Raw genomic sequence first — 18,850 nt, 5'->3', positions numbered from 1 at the left:
TTCACTTCACCAATAATAGAAACAGGATTCAATCCCCTTCCCTAGGTTTTTTGTTTGTTTGTTTGTTTGTTAGTTTGTTTGTTTTTGGGGGGATGGAAGTTCAGTTTTTCTTTTCTGTTTTTATCTCTTTAAAATTCAGCCACTACCCATCATTCCTGGCCATTCTCTGCACACCAAACACACACACACACACACACACACACCTTGCAGGGTAACTTAGACACCAGCAGACAGTCATTTCCCAGGCTTGAGAAGAATTTCTTGGGCACTGTATATATCCAGTTGGCTAGTAAGAAAATTGCCTCTCCCTCCAGCCTGGGCCTTGGCTAGTTAAGGAATGGTAGGGCTGGGGAGACCGAGCTATTCCTCATTGTGTGCACGGTGCTCCAGAACTCTCTCCCACTCAGCCCCCTCCCTCTCCCCTTGCAGCCCAGGCCGGGTTCCCCAAGCCCCTTTCTTATATTCTGGGGCTGGGGAAGACACTGTTCAGAGAGCCAGGGGAGCCCCCGCGTGTCTCGAAGGCCTCTCCCCACCCCCAAACCGTGTGAGTTTGTACTGCAAGCTCCCTGGCATCCTTGGGTTGGGTTGGGTGTTGGGGAGCTCAAATTGCAGCTACAAACTGGCTGGCAGCCAGGGGCCGTCTATTTAAAAGCGCCTGCTCCACCAGAGCCCGTAGTCTCTTTGGAAACTTCTGCCGGGGAAAAGAGCTAGAGAGGAGCTGCAAAGCGGTGTGGGGTTTTTCCTTTTTTTTTTTTTTTTTTTCCCTTTCTCTTTTTTAATTACCCCCTCCTCCCGTTTGCACCCTTCTCCCGACTTCACGCAAAACCTGCGAATTTCGAAGAGGTGGTGGCAGAGTGGGAGAAAAGAGGTGTCAGGGTTTTTGATTTGGGTGTTTTTTCTTTTTCTTGATTTTAACATTTCCCCCACCCTCTCGGCTGCAGCCGCTGCCTCTTACCTGTTCCGCGGCAGCCGCGTGCCGCTGGCAACTGAGCATTAGAAAGGTGCAGGGTTTTCCATAGATTTTAAACAATTTTTTTTTAAGCAAACCCATTTTTCTCCCCCCCCAACCCCTGCCCCACAACCTCCGACCCCATTCCGGTGGTCGTTTTGGGGGTGGGGATAATTTGGGGTTTTTTTCCCCCCTGCAAGTCTGACCGGGTCGAGCTTGGGGACTGTTTTCTCCAGCCCCCACTCCCTCTGCCTGCACCTGACGCTGCCCTTTTCCCCCCAACCTGTTGCAAGCCTTTGATCCTTGCAATCGGGACTTGCTTGCAGGCACCCCAACTCTCCCTCTCTCTCTACATTTTGCAATTGTCTAGAGGAAGGGCACCTGCTCTACCTGCTAGAAACTTAAAAAAAAATTTCTCCGGGCGCGCTCCTGGCCCCTTTCTCCCAGCACCCTCGCTCTCCTGCCCCGCCCCAAGGTAAAGGGGGAGACTCGGAGAAGATGGTGCTCACCGCGATCCTCCTGCTGCTGGCCGCCTGTGCTGGGCGGGCCCAGGGTCTGGGCTCCTTCGTGCACTGCGAGCCCTGCGACGAGAAAGCCCTCTCCATGTGCCCCCCTAGCCCCCTGGGCTGCGAGCTGGTCAAGGAGCCCGGCTGCGGTTGCTGCATGACTTGCGCCCTGGCCGAAGGGCAGTCGTGCGGCGTCTACACTGAGCGCTGCGCCCAGGGGCTGCGCTGCCTCCCCCGGCAGGACGAGGAGAAGCCGCTGCACGCCCTGCTGCACGGCCGCGGGGTTTGCCTCAACGAAAAGAGCTACCGCGAGCAAGCCAAGATCGGTGAGCGTGCTCGGTGTGCCAGCCAGTTACCCGGCGCACGGGCGGGGGGCACGGGACCGGCTCGCCCCGTGCGCTTTGCCCCGCACAGTGCCGGGGTGCAGCCCGGGAGCAGGGAGGGGAGGGTCCTGGCCTCTAGGGATAGGAACCCTGGCAGATCCGGCTACCCGGGGCCGCAGTCTAGCCCACAAGAGCCGGGTTTTCGATGCTTCCCCCGCCCCTCCCCCACCACCCACCCCACCCCTTCCCCCAGGTTCGAGCCTCAAGGTCCAAATCTCCAGATCCCCAGCCCGCAGTCTGAAGGGTGCATGTTGCATTACCAACGCCCTCCTCCACCCCCCCCACCCACCTACACGTTTTTTCTGAACTTGAAAAAACAATCTCTTTTGTTACAAAATACTGCTTTAACCCGGGCCCTGGAAGCAAGGCGTTTACCGGCCTTGGGGGGGTCATTCCACCTTTGCACCCCACCCCCAGCCCCCTGCCCCCCACCGGTCGCTGCTGATATTTCTATCTTTTTACCCAACACTAGCGCGCGCGCGCGCTCAGACTCGCGCACACACGCGCGCGCGCTCGTGCGCGCACACAGACACACACACAACACATGCACACGCACACACACACGCAGCCCGCGGTGGCTAAAGCTTTGGAGTGGGCGCTTTGGTGCCCCTCCCACGCGCACACCCTTTGCTTTTGACTCAATGTGATTGGCTGTGTGGACGGTAAGACATTAAAATGCAAACTACCCCTTTTCCACCCTGGAAGGGACAGAGCACTTTAGGCGCGCTTCGGGGCGCTGCGGGGAGACAGGGGGGCGGGTCGGGGAGACGGTGAAAGGGCGGGTCGGGGGGGAAAAAGGGGTAGGAAGCCAGGGTTTGGTGTTCCTGTGCTTTGGATGTTCCTCCCTGCAGCTAATTCCTTTCCCCCCGCTCCCCAACTCAGATTTTACCTAGGAAGAAAGGTGGATGGAGGGTTGGGAGGCAAGAGGATTCGAAATTCAGACACCATAACTTCCCCCCCGCTGCTAAGCAGCCCCCCCCCAACATCTCTCAAAAACAGATCACTAGTGGGTGTGGGGTAAATGTAAAAAGGACCCTGGAAACAAAATATAACATCAAAGGGGCGGAGTCAGAAAAGCCTCGCACCCCAAGTCTCCCCCCCTCCTCCAAGGAGCCCCGCCCCCAGGTGCTCCTCCCCAAGTTCTCGGTGCCAAGACTCTAGGGTTTAAAAGGTTGACAGAGCTGCTTGTTTAATCCGAACAGTTCTATCCACCCACCCCCCGCCATCCCCCCAAATGGGTTTATTTATATTTTTTTGGAAAGAATTTATTAAGCTTAAAATTTTTAAAGGCTTAATAAACTATAGACAAAAATCTGGGTGCTGGAGCGTCACCCCTGTTATCGATCTTCTCCCAAAGGGATTCAACTTGCCTAAATAATGTTTATTTTATTCTGCGCAGCTTCTGGCTGGGACAATGCTCTTCTATCCGCTTTCATTATGAGCATCTCAACACGCTTCTTCTTAACTGCAAACTACTACCGACACTCTCTTGTAGGAAAGTGTTTCCGCGCTTAATGATGAGGCAGGAGAGTTTCTCTGGGTTCAGCTTTGACACCCGCAAACTGCAGGTTTTGTCCCAACTCGGGAGGCCGGGTCGCCTCTCCCGCTTGGCAATAGGTAGCGTTCCCGGGACTGCAGCCTGCAAAAAGGCACGGAGAGCTCAGTGCAAGCCCTGGAGGCCCCAGAGGCCAGTTTGTGGAGTTATTTTTATTAAGAGCCTCTTCTCTTTTCAAAGGCGGTCCCGCCCGCCTTATCTTGGGGCATGTGGGTTTGGAAAGGCTTAGCACCAATCCAGAAAAAAAATAAAAAATAAAAAAAAAGTATGAATCGATTTCCTGGCTTGGAAGCCAGCGCTCTGGGTAATAATCCGGTCACATCGAAAGTATGCAAGGTATCATTCGGCCGCATTCTGGCCCCAATTTTATTTGCCCAACTGTGTGGTTAGTGTGATGTGGTCGGTGCGAGCGTAGGGCGCGCGCGCGCGCGCAATTGCTGGAAGAGCAAATAGGCGCATCCAGCTTTCCAGATCTACCTACTACGCGCGCACACACGCTTTTGTTCCAAGTAAGATCACCTTTAGACTCGAAGCCCCTGACTCAACCCCCACCTTCAAGGTCTCTCTGGGCCAAAACGTAGCCGCCTCTCGGTTCCGCCCAGCCCTTCTCTCGACTCCACCCGGAGGCGCAGGTGCCTGGCCCCCTGCTGTGGCGGCTGGTCTGCGAAGGACCCGCGCGCGGCGAGGCTCCCGCCTTCCTCCTGGGCCGACGGGATGGAGTGGGCGCTCCTGGCTAGACCCTTTCAGCTCGAAAGCCGTTGGACGGATCCCCCCCAAAAAAAAGTTGGAGAGAGTTCTTGAGGGAAAAATGAACAGAGAGGAAGGAGAATGTCGACTCTTTGGGCCAAAATTCCTGTACCCCAACACTCCCACACACACCCCTTACCAAATCAGTAGTGAAAACTTGGGTTCGCCCCTGCTTGGAGCGGATGCCCTATAGTTCCAGATACAGAGAGAGACACGCGTACAGACATAGAGGTGTGTGTTTGTAGATATATCGATTTTTTTTTCAGCCAAAAAAAAAAGAGAGAGAGAGACTTTCTAGAATCAGAAATGGGGAGCCGAGGAGAGCGAGGTGGCTGGCAGCCAAAGCTTCTGGAAGGAAGAGGGGAGGGCGGCGCGGGCTGGTGTTTTGCTAGGCTCGTTGCTGCGCAACGGGAGAGGGAGTCAGCCCGGGAGCCTGGTGCTGGGAGCGCGCCGGCCCTGCATTTTCTTTTGGCCAGTTCAGGGGCAAAGATAGATATAGAAACAGAGGGCAGAGTGTGTGAGGCTAGGGGCAGGAAGGAGACAGGAGTTATTTATTGAGCCAAGCTCAATAAATATCGGTGAGCCGGTCAAGTCAAGGAAGGCCGGGCCTTGCTTTGGGCATTGTTTGTAGAAGGCTTGTGGCTTTATGAGCTGGGTCCTGTGCCTGGGGGACATTAAGTTTAGGGTAGAGAAGTGGGTTCTGGATGTCAATTCTGCCATTGAGAAATAAGAGAGGAGGAGGAACAGATAAGATGCTTCTGGGGTAAAAAAAATAAAACACACACCTACATAAAAATAAGCTCCATCTTTTGCGTCTTTGAGGTTTTTGGCCTCTGCCACCCTGGCTACCATTCCAAGCCTGGCCCAAATGCCATGGTGAAGTCCAGTTCCAGAGTTAGGTTTATTGGCCAAATTTGTGTCTGGGTTGAACAAGATCATGGAAAATTGAAGGAGCCAGATTCCTTTCTCCGCCGCACCCCCTCCCTTTGAAAGAGTCTTTGAGAGGCTGGCTGTGCCCTGAGCCAACCAAAACTGAGCTGGAAGATCAGAGATGGAGCTTTTAACTTGACTTTTCTTGCCTTTTCTCCTCCTTCTTTCCCTTCTTTCTGCTGTGTCAGCTCGGGCTGGAAGAGCAAGCACTGTGGCCTCAGAGAGAGCTCATTTTCTTTCCATTTCTCTTTTTCTTTCTTCTCCCTCCCTTCCAGTGCCTCCCCCTCCCGCCCCCTCCCCCACTCCCGGCATCCCCTGAGGGCTTGCCTTTAAGTCAGAGCAGCTGTGAATCCGGCCTGGGGCTGGGGTGGGATTTGAGCCTGCAGGTGGGCTTGCAGCTGCAGAGGGAGGGTCAGCTGACCCTAGGGGTCAGAGGTCACCATGAAGGTTGCAGCCTGGGCTTGGGAGCAGTAATCCCAGTAGAAACACTCTCCCCTTGGGGGTGGGGGGGTTGTCTGCCTCTTGAGAAGGGAGAGTGATTTTTGTCTGAAGTTTGCACCTTGTACCTGAACAGCAAATGCCTTTAAAACCTGAGTTATTTAATGCATGAAATATAAAACCACTCCAGGCCCACTGCATCCAGAAAGTTGGAAGAACACCATGAACAGACCAGGTACCAAGGAGGAACCTGGGTGGAATGGAAAGGCAGGGGCATGGGAAAGGTTGCCCTGAGAGACAAGGAGGCAACTAGGAGAGGTTTAGATTTTGGTTTACATTTTCATCAAAAAGGGGCAGTTCCCCAGGGGCCACCCTTCAATTGTAACCTGGATGTGTTTTCTGAAACAGTAAGATTGATTACATAATTGCAAAAATAAATAAGCATATTAACCAGGAAACCAAATCTAGGCTTCTGCTCCCCCCTCCTCTGTGTCTACAGAACCCCCCCCCTTTTGCTTCTAATTCCATTTCTTTCTACAATTTTTATTATCATATTTTCCTCTCTTTTTTTAATCCAAATCCAGAGTGACTGGAAACCTCCGTGAGAGGGGGAGTGGCTCTTCCTGCCTGGCCACTGGGCTCATCTTGGTTCTAGCATCTCTCCTGGACTTGCCCTGGTATTGGCCAGAGTGTTAAAGCTGGAAGCAACCTGGCCCTCGTTTTACAGATGAGGATGCTGAGAAGTGCCGAGTCACTTGCCCAAATTTAGGTGCAGGGTTGGCAGCAGAGTAGGGCGTGCCCTCCTCTTCCCTCTGAATGTCCGCTCAGTTCCACTCTCCCTGCCTTTCCTCAGTCACCAGGGCTCCTGATGGGGTCAGGTCTAAGCTGTCATAAGACCTTTGGCAAATATTACCCAAAGCTGTCCTACCATAATGGGGGCTGTGAAAATGAACTAAGAACTCAGAACTTGGGGATGCTCTATCTTAGGGGAGGTAGTGAAGTAGCCCCAACATGGAAAATGCAGCACCCTCTTTCTTTTCAATCACACTCCATTCCATCCCAGCCTTGCAAGGAAGACTAGCCTAGGCCAGTGGTTTGGTGAGGGGTGGGGGCAAGGAAGATGGAGAGGGGGGTGGTGTTCAACCACACTTAAGGTCCTCATGCTAAACCTCATTTCCTGCCCCACAGGGCTCTGTCCTGGGGTGGGTAGGCTGGTGCAGCCACAGGGAGCTGTGCAGGCTGGAGCCCCAGTCCCTAAGGAGAATGCAGCACCAAGGTGGCTGCTTCCCATGGTAACCAGCCTCTGCCAGCGCAGGCCTTGCAGGCATCAGGGCTGGAAGGATGAGGGGATCTGAGCCGTGAGGTGGGAGGAATGAAGGAACAATCGGGGATGTCTGCATCAGGGGAAAAAGAAAGCCACCAAAGTTGGTAAGGAAGAGAGCAAGAGAGGCACTGAGCGTATGCAGACACCACGTCAGTGATGCGGAGACACAGGACCCCAGAGTATAGTAGATCTGGGGGTTACAGAGAATCATCCTGATACTTGCTGGAAGGGGGACAGCTCCTCCCTAGGGGAGTCTTCTGAAGGAGGCATATAAGATTAGCTGCTCTTCCCAGTAGACTAGACCCACCAGGTGAGCCCTAGGGGAGCTGGAAAGTACATAGGTGGCCTCATTTTTGATCCCACAACCTTACCTATTGGCTCTGAGCCATTTCTCTCCCCAAATTCTGAAGCCAGATCCTGTCTGTATTTGTACTCAGACCCCAGCCTCATAGACCTCCACTGTTTTGCATGTTTTATGTGGACCCCAGTTATCCTGGCCATCAAAATTGGACCCCCACAGCGGGCATGTCTCTCTGTCACCCCAGTGAAAAGGACTTACCTTCCAGACCACTTAGGATAACACTATCCAATTGAAATATAATGTCATATGGCATTTCAAAATTTCTAGTAGCCACATTTTTTTAAAATGGTAAAATGAAGCATGGTATTATTTTCATCATATATTTTCATTCAATAGATCCAAAATATTATACTTTAATATCTAATCAAATAAACAGTGATGGGATCTTTTACTTTTTTTCTTTGATATTAAGTCAGCTGTGTACTTTATGCCTATGGCACATCCCAGTTCAGACGCTGAATTCACTGGGAACCTGCAATCTGTATTTTTAGGTTTCATAAAATTTACAGTTGAAAAAGTCCATCACGCATCCATGTTGTTCTAAACATACTTAGAAATTTTCCAGTGACCAAATTGAGTACTGGTTTTCTAATTTAAATTAATTCAAGTAAAAGAGCTTTTAAAATTTCATCCACTGGTCCTATGTTAAGTGTCCAGCCACATGGGGCTAGTGGCCATCTAACCTGGCTGCAGAGGGGCCATCGTGAGCCCCTCCCTCACCTGAGAAGGGAACCCTGCTCCACTCTTTCCTCCTGCCCTCAAAGAGTCTAAACAAGAGTCTAGAGTTTTGATTGCCAGAGTGGACAGAATTCCCTTGTTTGACCCCTAGCAGAACTTGGGGGGAGTTCCAGCTGCCTGCTCCCTGCCGCCCCCTTCTGGCCATCCAGAACTTTTCAGTGGCAATAAGGGGGCCGCTCTTGTACTATTGGCCATAGGCTGTACTAAGCCATGAGTGGAAGTGTAGCCAGGTCAGAGAAATGGCCCTACCTCTCCTCCATCAACCCTGTTCCATGCTGAGGCTGCTCCCCACCTCGCCCCTCCAGGACCTGCTGATGTGGGGTGTATATGGGGAACCTATACAGATGTTCTTACTGAGCATGCTCCATTTTTTCCAACTCCAAAGAAACCTGACTGGAGACTCTCACCCTGAGAGATATGCGTGAGTGTATTTCTTATGGGTGACTCTGTCACCAGCTCCGCCCAGGGATCAAGGAATGTAAATTAGAGTCATGGGTCAGAATCCTGTTTTGGTCTTAGGGAGAAAAAAATGAGGGGGATCTTTTTACTTACCCCTGTTCTTTTGGCAGTGGGGGATATGTGAGACCCCACTTTGAGAATGTCACCTCCTTGACATGTGCCACATCTTTAGGGTCTTAATGCAGCATGAAGGAATGGAGTCGCAACAGGGAGGGGAGAGCTCCCTCACGAGACCTCTGAGAGGGGGCTCTTTGCAAAGTCCTTCTACTTGGCCATCAGGCAGACTCCCTAGAGCCTAGGGAGAGCCATCACTTAACTGCAGACCTTTCTGCCCTCCACAGAGTCTTGGCTCTTGTGCTCTGCAAGGAAGTAACTGTCAACCAGGAGCCATGGCAACCAAAGTTTTAGTTGATGAATGGAATGAAAGGCAACCGAGACCACAAAGGCAGGAACGGGTGCTGAAATCAATTAGCACGTATCAGCTCATTTCACCCTCATAACCACCCCACGGGGAGGGGGCTGTGTTCATCCCACCCATAACAGAGACTGAGAGCATTCCGAGGACATCTGCACACAGCAGGGCGGATAGGGGTGCATTTGGCAGCACCATCTTCAGCCCAGGAAGGCTTACTGCACGTTAAGAGCTTGCAGCCTGGCCATTTCCGAATCCTTGCTCACTCTACTGAGCGGTCTTTGTGTCTGCTCAGGACCAGAGGCTCCATACCCGCCTTGGCCAACTCTGCTGTTGGTTTCGAACACCTAACACGTTGGTTTTTGTGGCCTGAGATGGGGTGGGGACTGTGAGGGAGCTCAGCCAGGTAAAACTCTGGCCCTCAGTGTCCAGTCACAGATGCTGAATCTGCAGCCCCACTCTGCTCCTCACCCCACAAGCACAGGACTGATCTCTAGAGTGATGGTTGTTCGGGTTTGTTTTCCTCTTGCAAAGTCAGTGTTCCTTTGCTTCTCAGCCCATAATTTGGATTAGAAAGAGCCCAGGACTTGCACGTCCTTTGCTGAGCACAGAGGAAAAGGAAACTCTTCCAAGAGAGCAGGGGACAGGTAGATGCTGCTCAGGAATCAGGAATGGCATGGGAGGAGGATCACATCACCCCAGAAAGGCTCCTCAGTCCCCCGAGTGCCCTGTCCATGCCTTTTGTGCAAAGATGAGCACACAGCAGCCCTGAGTCATCTGGCATCTGGAAACCGGTCAGGAGACTGAGACATGGCTGACAGTTTTTTCAACAGTGAGCAGCTGAGCTATCAGTCTCCGTAAGCCTCAGGTTGTAGCAAAGAGCAGGTGGCTGCAGGTTGGCTAGGAAACTGGGGAGAAGGCAGAGAGCACCTGGCCTGGGCCTTACCCACACACAGGCATGGACCAGTGACCTCCACCAGCACTTCCACTGGAAATTCCTGCGATGTTGGAAAAGGCGTATGTCTCCACGGTCCAATTCAGTAGCCACCGGTAGAGCAGAGAGGCCCAGCAAGTCCAGGGCACCCGACTTCTGCCCACCCCCATGAGGCTCATCTCCTTGTCCTTCCTGTGGCAGTGATTACACTTAGAGACAGGGACACAGGGGAGATGACCACTCATGGCGTCCACTGAGCTCTCATTGGCCCAGATATTGCACAGAAAGGACCTCATGCCTACTATTGTCAAGCTCTTGAGCAGATCCGGGCATCTCTCCATTTCAAGATTATTTCTTCAATACCACACACCCAGGTGACCATGATAAATGATAAAGTTCTGCCCTGAAGAAGTTTACTCTTTAAATTCTACAGAGGGAGGGAGCTAGATTGAGGGCGAGAAGAAAAGCTCACCTTGTCATTCTTTGGAGAGAAATTCTGGCCAAACCCATCTTGTCTGCTGGCTAGAAAAAGAGACTTTCCTTTCCTTGGGCCCAGGTGGCCCAGTATAGCCCCACAATCTACCGGAGCTGCAAATTCTGAGTACCCCTAGTTCCTTCCACTTCTCTAAGCAAAGTCGCAATATCTGGGCCATCCAGTTTTCTCTTGTGTTTGATTATGAGGTCACAACAGAGCAGGAAGCTATTGTCAGTTGAGGGTCCAGCTGTTATTGGTACTGGGGGGCACTGAGAACCCCCTGGGGTAGGAGGTCTACAGCAGGATGGAGCAAGAAGAGCAGGGGGAGAGTAGGAGGATGTGGGTGGGTGTGTATATTGTGTTTTTGTACTGTGAGCAGCACTGCCCACCCTTGGGTGCTCCAGGTCCCGGATGTGCCTCAGTGGATGCTCCTGTACCAGTGTGACTGGGAATCCTCAGGAATGAAGGCAGAAGGGAGAGACGACAAGGCAGCAGGTGGGAGAGAGGTGGCTGGCAGGACTGAGGAGGAGAAGCCAGTACCCACCCCAACATACATACCAGGAAGATCCAAGGGTTCTTCTAAGTCTGGGAGTGAGAGCGCCCTGCCTTCTAGGCTTCCAGCAGTTGGGAGGGCCCTGAACATTCCACTTTCCCCTTCTCTGCTAAATCCTTTCCAAATGAAGCGAGGTCCCACATAAGCTTCTCTTCTTTCCCTGATTATTTTCTTTCCTTGATTCCACTTTTGGATGGAAGAAACAGCCAGGGTTATGCAGAGATAATCCATGCCTGTCCTCACCCCCCAACTCCCACACCTGCCTTCTTCCTCTGCCACCCCACCTGGCTTATTCCCAGTCCTCTTGGGCACAATTTACCTGACCCTTTAAATGCAGGCTTCAGGCACACAGAGAAAAGGAGAGGATGTGGGTGGTTGTCAGAGAAGTAGGAGAGGATGGAAGCAAACAAATTCCAGATTTTTCAATTGCTCAGAGTCCCTAGAAATTAGCAGCAGGACATGTCCTGTGGCTGTCAATCTCCTCCGCCATCTACTGGCCATGGGAGGTATTGACCTGTTGGGTGACCAGCTTCCAGACCCCACCCAACTGAGAGTCCCTTCTCTCCAGCTCAGGGGGAGCGCTGCTTCAAGCTGCTTCTCGGGCAGTCCCTCTCTGTATCCCACCTAAATCCCTCTGCAGTCTTGGTCCATTTTCTCTTAAAGAAATAGCCCAGGAGTTGCCAGTCTACTTGTTGTTTCTGGTTTTATTTAAAATGCAAACCCTTCCAAAATTGAAAGCCTATTTATGACTCGGCCACAAAGTAGCTGAGTGGGGCTAACTGGCTCCAGTGTCCCAGCCCTGGCTCACTTTCCAGTCCTTTAATCTCTGTGGCTCTGGACTGGCTCCACTCCAAGTTTCCGCTGTCTCCCTGAAGCCTACAGGTGACCACAAGGCCTTGATTAGTATCTCTGATACTCGACTCCCCGCTGCCTAAGTAATAGGTCCCATGGGGTTAATTGGCACCAAAATCCTGAGGCACATTAAAACCCGAATCCTGCACCTCAGAAGGGACCCAACTGGGGAGGGTGGGTCCTCAGGACGACCCCTGCCCCATCCCCTAGAGTGCAGCCCAGAAAGGAGACAGGGTTTGCAAAAGTGTTTTGCATTCCTTAAGGATGATGGAGGAACCCAGTTTGTTCCCTAACATCTTCATTGCCTCGCCCAAGGCAACACTTGCACACCAGCAAAGAGAAGACTAAGAGGTTGAAGTAAATGTGTCCCAGAGTTTCCCCAACCATTGTTAAGAGCTTCATCCTCCTTCCAGGACGGGTGACTCAAAGTTAAGGTGCCCACAGCATTTCTTAGAAAAGGTCCTTAAAGGGGGAGGACCTTGAGATGCATTATTGATATATGGGAGGCTGGACATGGCTGTTACCAAAGAGAGATGCCAAAATGACATCTGGGGGACAGCACATTTCACCAGAGGTAACCCCCAAAAACAGGTGGCCAGAAGAGGGTCAATGGGACCCCCCATCTTCTTAAGTTTTCTTTAAGAAGTAGAAAGAATACCGCTGCCAAAGGCATGGGGACTTGTTTCTCTTGGACACAGAGGGATGGACTAGGTGGTCTATTGGGAGAATTCCAGGAGCTGGTCCAGCTGCTGGAGATGGGCCACTTCCTGAGCTCTTTTCCCTGGATGAGGCAATTCTGGAAGCCCAGAAGGGACCCACCTGTCCCCTGAGGACAATTTTCTGGCCTTCCAGACCAGGCTGGATCTGTGTTCTGTCCTCCACGCCTTGGCCAGCACCAAACCCTCTTGTCCTCATCCCCCTTTTATCTGGTAACAATCTTCATGGAGAAGGGCTTTGCCTGTGTACCCCTAGAAAGCCCCCAGCCTTTCTGGGGCAACCCTTTTCCCAGTGATCAAGTGCTCTTTGAGGATTCGAATGCTTGTTGAGGCCCAGAGAGATTGAGTGTAGAATCTCAAGTCACTCAGTAAGATGGGCCCGGCGAGCCTTCCACACCCACCATGGTGAGCTTCTCCCTCCTCACCCTCCTCACCAAGACCTGCTCCTCAGTCTCTGCCTGTGTTCTCAGATGACAGAGTCCCCCAAACCAGCTATGCTCCTCCCTGCATCACGCCCCATCTTAGCACCCCCTTACCAAGAAAAGCTGGTGGACCCAAAACACTCCTAGCTACATCCCACCTCCAGGCACATCACCTGCTGATCAATCATCACAGCAACTTCTGATTAAAAAAACAGGGCGTAAGCCAACAAGAACTGGGGAAAAGGGTGAAAGGCCAAAAGTGGGAGGTAGGGGTTCTTGTCTTGAATTTTGTTCAGAGAGAATCTCCCCACTGTTTTGCTATTTGCTCTCTCCAGTCATTGTCCTCTCTTGTAACTACTTCCTTTCCTCTCCTGTAGATAAATACCCAAATCAAATAACCCTCCCACAATCCCCCCTCACCCCAGCACTGGAGTCTTCTTCAGGGCTGGGAACTTCACTGCTAAGGCCTTAAAGAGAGGATGCCAATACAATGAAACTTGACAAATCCTGAGCCAAGAGACAAACAGGTGCTAGAGTGCATTCTGCCACCTGCCACCTGACCTGGTAGACCAGGTCTCCCAGTGCCTCCCTTAAATGCCCTGAAACTTTTGCGGAGCTGGCAGCTCTGAGGTCGGGTTCAAGTCCTGCCCCAACACCCAACCGTGTCTTCCCATTAAGCTTCTCTCTCAGTGTGCCTCATTCCCACCTCCTTGTTTTCTACCCTTCATATTCCATATACCCCTTACCAACGCAGGTCCTGGATAACCCAGCGGCGTTGAGAGAAAACAGGATTTTTGTTTACCCTGCTTGAGTTATTGTGGCCACCCTAAAACACTAGTTCCTGAGGGTAGAATTTGAAAAGCAAAGGGAGCAATAAAGACAGGGTCTTCCCACTCCACCCCTGCCCCTCTGCTCACAGTGGGCATCCTGGCCAGTGGGGAAGAGCCATGTGAGACCTCCCCACTCTGAGTCTGCCAAGGGTGGTGGAGTCAAGGAGCTGACCATGGGACATCTAGGGGTGGGTGCTGTGAGATAAGAATTGGGTACAAGACAAGGTCAGGCAGGGAGAATTAACAGACTAACAAATAAGCGAACAAAGTCCTACTTCTTTAAAGGTCCTGAGAGTCAGCTAAGTATAGACTGTCACCAAGTCACCCCTATATATAACTGCTCCAGCCCCAGCTGTCAGCCTCTCTGGGCCCAGAACTGAGTTATGTTTCAGCCTGTCAGGGCATGGGGCACAGAGATAGGTCTGAGCCAGGGCTGGGAGCCAGGCCTTCCCACCCGCACTGGCACTGTTCCCCCAAGGCTCCATACTTCTGGCTCTCTCAGAACCCCTCCACCTGCTAGTCCAACCCCCCAGAATTCCTGCTCCCACTCCCCAAGTCCAAATATTAATATCTCTCTGTTCCCAGCAGTTCTGAAAGCACCAAGATGTCCCAGAAGATAGACATCACCTTTCCTGTCCATGCCCTGGCTGTCCCCCATTTTGCTCCCCCAGCCCAGATCTCCAGGCTGTCTTCTTATCCCAGCCCCCTCCAGCCACCACCCCGTCGCCTCATTCAGTCTCCCAGCAAGCAACAGCCCTCCCAAAGATGCTCCCCTCCCGCTTCCTCCTTCCAGCCCCCAAAATATTCCTTTCTCTCTTATGTCCCCTTGGCTTTTCCAAGAGTCTTCCACTCCCTGAGGTCTTGCGGGCTGACTCTCCACTCAGTGCCAGCAGCTCCCCCTCCACCGACACAGGTGTGGATTGCTTCCCTGGTTCTGGTCTCCCTGCTTTCCCCGGTCAGTACCCCAAACCTCCTCACCCCAAACTCCAAGTCTAGGCGCTGGTGCCTCCACACCATCTTGCTCGACCCGCAGAGGCTGACCCTCTCTCCCCACTTCCACCTGCAGAGAGAGACTCCCGCGAGCATGAGGAGCCTACCACCTCCGAGATGACCGAGGAGACCTACTCCCCCAAGATCTTCCGGCCCAAGCACACCCGCATCTCCGAGCTGAAGGCCGAAGCAGTGAAGAAGGACCGCAGAAAGAAGCTGACCCAGTCCAAGTTTGTGGGGGGCGCTGAGAACACTGCCCACCCCCGCGTCATCTCTGCACCTGAGATGAGACAGGAATCTGAGCAGGTGAGCCTCCAGGGCTCCTCCCCACCCCACTCTGCTATAGCTCCCTGCAGCCTCTGCCACCCTGTTCTTCCCACCATGCCCTGCGACGGATGATGGGACTCCTGGCAGCAGGGCGACTTGGGCTGGACCTATCCAAGGACCTACCGCTTACCAAGGCAGCTGAGCTTTGGATTCAGGAGGATGTTCAGAGCTTCCATTTATTCTGGGCGATCATAGATGTAGTGTCTTTCAAGAGCAATGCCAGCAGGCCTCAGAGGCCACACAGCAGGCCGTGAATGCATGCCCTGGGGCTGCGTCTCCACAGCAACAGCTGAACCTTCTCATAGAGCACCCAGAGGCTCTCCAGTCTTCATTACCCAGCAGAATGGAGAAGCTGAGGGTGGGCGGCCTGGTGGACAAGTGAGACATTGGCCCACTCTGGCCTGGTCAAAGGCAGGTTTTATACACCCAGAGTACATGACAGGCAGAGGAGAAGGGAAAGATCTGTGGTAGCAACTCATTCAGACCAAAAGCAGTCACTGTCCCCCTAGACCACTCAGCTCCCACACCCCAGGGTGGCTGGTCTGCACATGCAGGTGGCTTATGCCAGCCTCTCACCCTCTGTCCCTCCGCACACAGGGTCCCTGCCGCAGACACATGGAGGCCTCCCTGCAGGAGCTCAAGGCCAGCCCCCGCATGGTGCCCCGCGCCGTGTACCTGCCCAACTGTGACCGCAAAGGATTCTACAAGAGAAAGCAGGTATGCCCCCAGCCCGTGAGCCCCAGTGCAGAGGGCCCCAGGGAACCTCAACCTCTAGCCTGGTAACCTGAGTTACCAGGGAACCTCAACCTCTAGCCTTAACAGCAGTGTTTCCGGGTCCTCCAGCCTCCCCCACATACCACGACCTTCCATGCTGATTGCTTGGAGCCTCCCAGACTGTCATCTACTTTTAATGGTCCACCTTAAGTGCATGAATTCACCTTAAGGGGAATGTGCTCCTTGTCTGTGCTTGTTAACATCTCTGCTGGTGCAAACACACCCACTCATGTATATACATATATGTGACTTCACAACAGATTTTCTGCATGTGCCACAACAGATTTTCTGCATGGACCAGGTCATGTCTGGTCCAGGTCAGGCTACACTTTGGGCAGCCCTATTGTGGATTAGGCTGGAATACTTATTAAAGGGGTACGTGTGACCTCAAGGCAGTGGCCCTCAGACTGTCCAGGGCATCAGAACAGGCCCAGAGGACTTGCTGAAAACACTGATTGTGGCCAGTTGCACCCTAAGAGCTTCTGACTGGCAGTTCTGGAAGTGATTCAGAGTTTTGCATTTCTAAAGTTCCCCGGTTGCCCTGCTGCTCCATAGTGGCATCCCTCATGTAGATTAGGGGTTAAGTAGGAGACAGGTAGCCTGAAGTCAGTTCTTGACTCTGCCACTTACCAGCAGGGACTCCTTTACCCTGCTTGTTTCATGTCTCTGCTTCCTGAAGGGGAAAGGAATCAGCCCATTCTCCCCCATCATGAGGAATAACAGGTTAATCTTTGTAAAGCACAGTGACCAGGACCTGCCACACTGGCACACCTCGTAGATAATTGCGGGTTCAGTTCCAGACCACTGCAAGAGAGCAAATATTGAAATAAAGTGTGTCTCAGGAATTTTTTGGTTTCCCAGTGCATACAAAAGTCCTGTTTACACTACACTGTAGTCTATTTGGTGTTCAATAGCATTCTGTCAATGCTATTATATCCCTTAATTAAAAAGTACTTCATTGCTAAAACACACACACACACACACACACACACACACACACACACACTAATCATCATCTGAGCCTTCAGCACATCCTAATCTTTTTCCTGGTGGAAGGTCTCATGATAAACACAATATCTGCAAAGCACAATAAGACCAGGATGGGATGGCTGTTTGGTTTAGTGGTATCTGGTACATGATGAAGCTATACAAGCAGTGCCTCCTACCACTATTATTATCATTATCATCATCACCATCATCATCAGATCATGTAGCTCTCTGGCAAATCGCTGGAGAATACCACCTTGAATGGCATGGGAGATATAAAAAACCTGTAGGAGCTAGCCAAAGGCAGACCGGCAAAGAGGGCACCAGAACCCCGAGGATTGGTTACAGCTCCCCCAGCTCTCTGGGGCTGGGAGTCTCTCTTAGAGGGTGGGGAAACAGATAGGAGCAGAGTTTCGGGGTCCCATCGCCCTCACTGCCTATCGCTCTCCCCACCCCAGTGCAAGCCTTCCCGTGGCCGCAAACGTGGCATCTGCTGGTGCGTAGACAAGTACGGCATGAAGCTGCCAGGCATGGAGCACGTCGGGGACTTCCAGTGCCACACTTTTGACAGCAGCAATGTGGAGTGATGCGTCCCCTCCCCGCCCCACCTCCCCTTGCGCCCCTCCCGCCCCTAGCCCCGGCTCCAGCCAGCGCCTCCCTCCACCCCAGGACGCCACTCATTTCATCTCATTGAAGGGAAAAAATACATATATATATCTTTTTGAGGAAACTGAGGACCTCGGAATCTCTAGCAAGGTCTCAACTTTGAAAACGGCAACAACAGAGATGCAAAAAGTTAAGGAGAACCCCCTTTAAAATGGTTTTCTTTTGAGACAAGTCAGGTGCACATGGAAGGGAAGAGAGGAAGAAGAAAAGCAAAGGGCAGATGATGCTGATGTCAGAGAGAGGGAAAGGAGAGAGAGTTCAGAAAAGGACAAGAAGGGCGTGGGCAGGGAGGAAAGATCCCAGGACCGGGGCTGGATCCAGGTGTGCACCTGGCCGCAAGCTGAGTCCCTAGGGCGTTTGGGCCCTAGGAGATGTGGCCCAGGTATGGCTTTGCATGGCATACTTGCAGTTTCCCCAGTGTGAGTTGGTCACATGGGAGAAAGGAAAAGACCCAGGTGTCTGTGCCCAGCCTGGCTCTCTCTCCTCCAGGCAGCAATTCAGAAGGCTTGGAGCCTGTTCTTTCTCTCCCCTGATCCAGCGGAGTGTTCTCTCTCCCCCAAATTTGTGAAAACTGAAATGCATTCCATTCCTCCCAAAGCAAAACAAATTAATAACTGAGTGATATTAGATAGACAAGTTTTCCTGTGCACAGTTCACTCCCAGGCAGACTTTTAGAAATCAACACACAACCAATAGCCAATAACTGAAAGACTTGTCCTCCCAGGGTGACTAAAATTACCTGCTGAAGCCAGTGGTTTCAACCCCTATTGTATTCAATTTGCAGACAGTACAGCCTCTGAGGGAGAGGCTGGCTGGAAAAAAAAAAATTGTGGGCCTGTATTTATCTACCAGGCTCCCTATCGCCATATATAGGCATGTAAATCTCTCTTCTTTTTCTTTCTTCCTTCCTTTCTTTTAAAGGTTTGCATTTACTTTCCAAAGTACTTTCTATAGAGGCATTGAAGAGCTTCCTCATTCTGGGAAAACCAAGAAAAATCATATTCTTTTGATGGGACATAGTGTGGAGCAATTCCCTCTGTGCCTGTGTGTGTAACGACCGCCAGGCCAGGTAGATGAGAACTCCCAGGTGCGCCCACCTTGCTCCCAGTAATCACCCTTTTAGCCTTCAGACCCTCCAGAGGTCCAAGTTTGACCTATGGGGCCTGGCCAGACTTTTCATGTCTTCTGGGCACCATCTGCCTTTTGAAAGCCTCCCAGGCTTCAGACTGGAGAGCAGGAGACTGAGCGAGAGATGGTATGGAGGGAGATAGAGGTGGGAAGGTTTATATACAGGGAAAGAGCCAAGTGGTTGCTCAGGCCAGAATAGATGGAGGGATGGAATGAAGGCACACAGGGCTTGGGGAATGGGCTGGGGGGCTGATCGCCCCTTTCAGGGGCAACAAAAAAGGGGACAAAGCCAAGAGAAATTTCCTTGGGTCCTCACTTTGTAAGCTCTCTGGGATTTGGGAGAAAAGAGAGAAGTAAGAGGGGGAAGGTAGGTTTAAAGAGAGCAATGAGCCTC

At 52.1% G+C, this 18,850-nt stretch overlaps 1 protein-coding gene across 1 annotated transcript; it reads left to right on the top strand.

Moving 5' to 3' along the window:
* Window positions 1–658: 658 nt before the first annotated feature.
* IGFBP5 (insulin like growth factor binding protein 5) lies at window positions 659–17,392 on the top strand. Its single transcript, XM_037524014.2, has 4 exons — window positions 659–1,781; window positions 14,651–14,880; window positions 15,499–15,618; window positions 17,121–17,392. The coding sequence occupies exons 1-4, from the start codon at window positions 1,448–1,450 to the stop codon at window positions 17,247–17,249; spliced, it is 813 nt and encodes a 270-aa protein (XP_037379911.1). The 5' UTR covers window positions 659–1,447; the 3' UTR covers window positions 17,250–17,392.
* Window positions 17,393–18,850: the final 1,458 nt, after the last annotated feature.

This window comes from Talpa occidentalis, unplaced genomic scaffold (genome assembly GCF_014898055.3).
Source record: "Talpa occidentalis isolate TD23 unplaced genomic scaffold, MPIMG_talOcc4v2.1 talOcc4.3, whole genome shotgun sequence".
NCBI classification, from domain to species: Eukaryota; Metazoa; Chordata; class Mammalia; order Eulipotyphla; family Talpidae; genus Talpa; species Talpa occidentalis.
The sequence above is the reverse complement of the archived record's forward strand: the minus strand, read 5'-3'. Positions and strand labels throughout refer to the sequence as shown.

What these genes read in the sequence shown, in the direction of transcription:
- IGFBP5 (XM_037524014.2), top strand. Translation starts at nt 1,448, where the DNA reads ATGGTGCTCACCGCGATCCTCCTGCTGCTGGCCGCCTGTGCTGGGCGG. An exon ending in CCGCGAGCAAGCCAAGATCG is followed by an intron (nt 1,782 to 14,650) that starts GTGAGCGTGCTC and finishes TTCCACCTGCAG; the next exon opens with AGAGAGACTCCCGCGAGCAT. An exon ending in TGAGACAGGAATCTGAGCAG is followed by an intron (nt 14,881 to 15,498) that starts GTGAGCCTCCAG and finishes CTCCGCACACAG; the next exon opens with GGTCCCTGCCGCAGACACAT.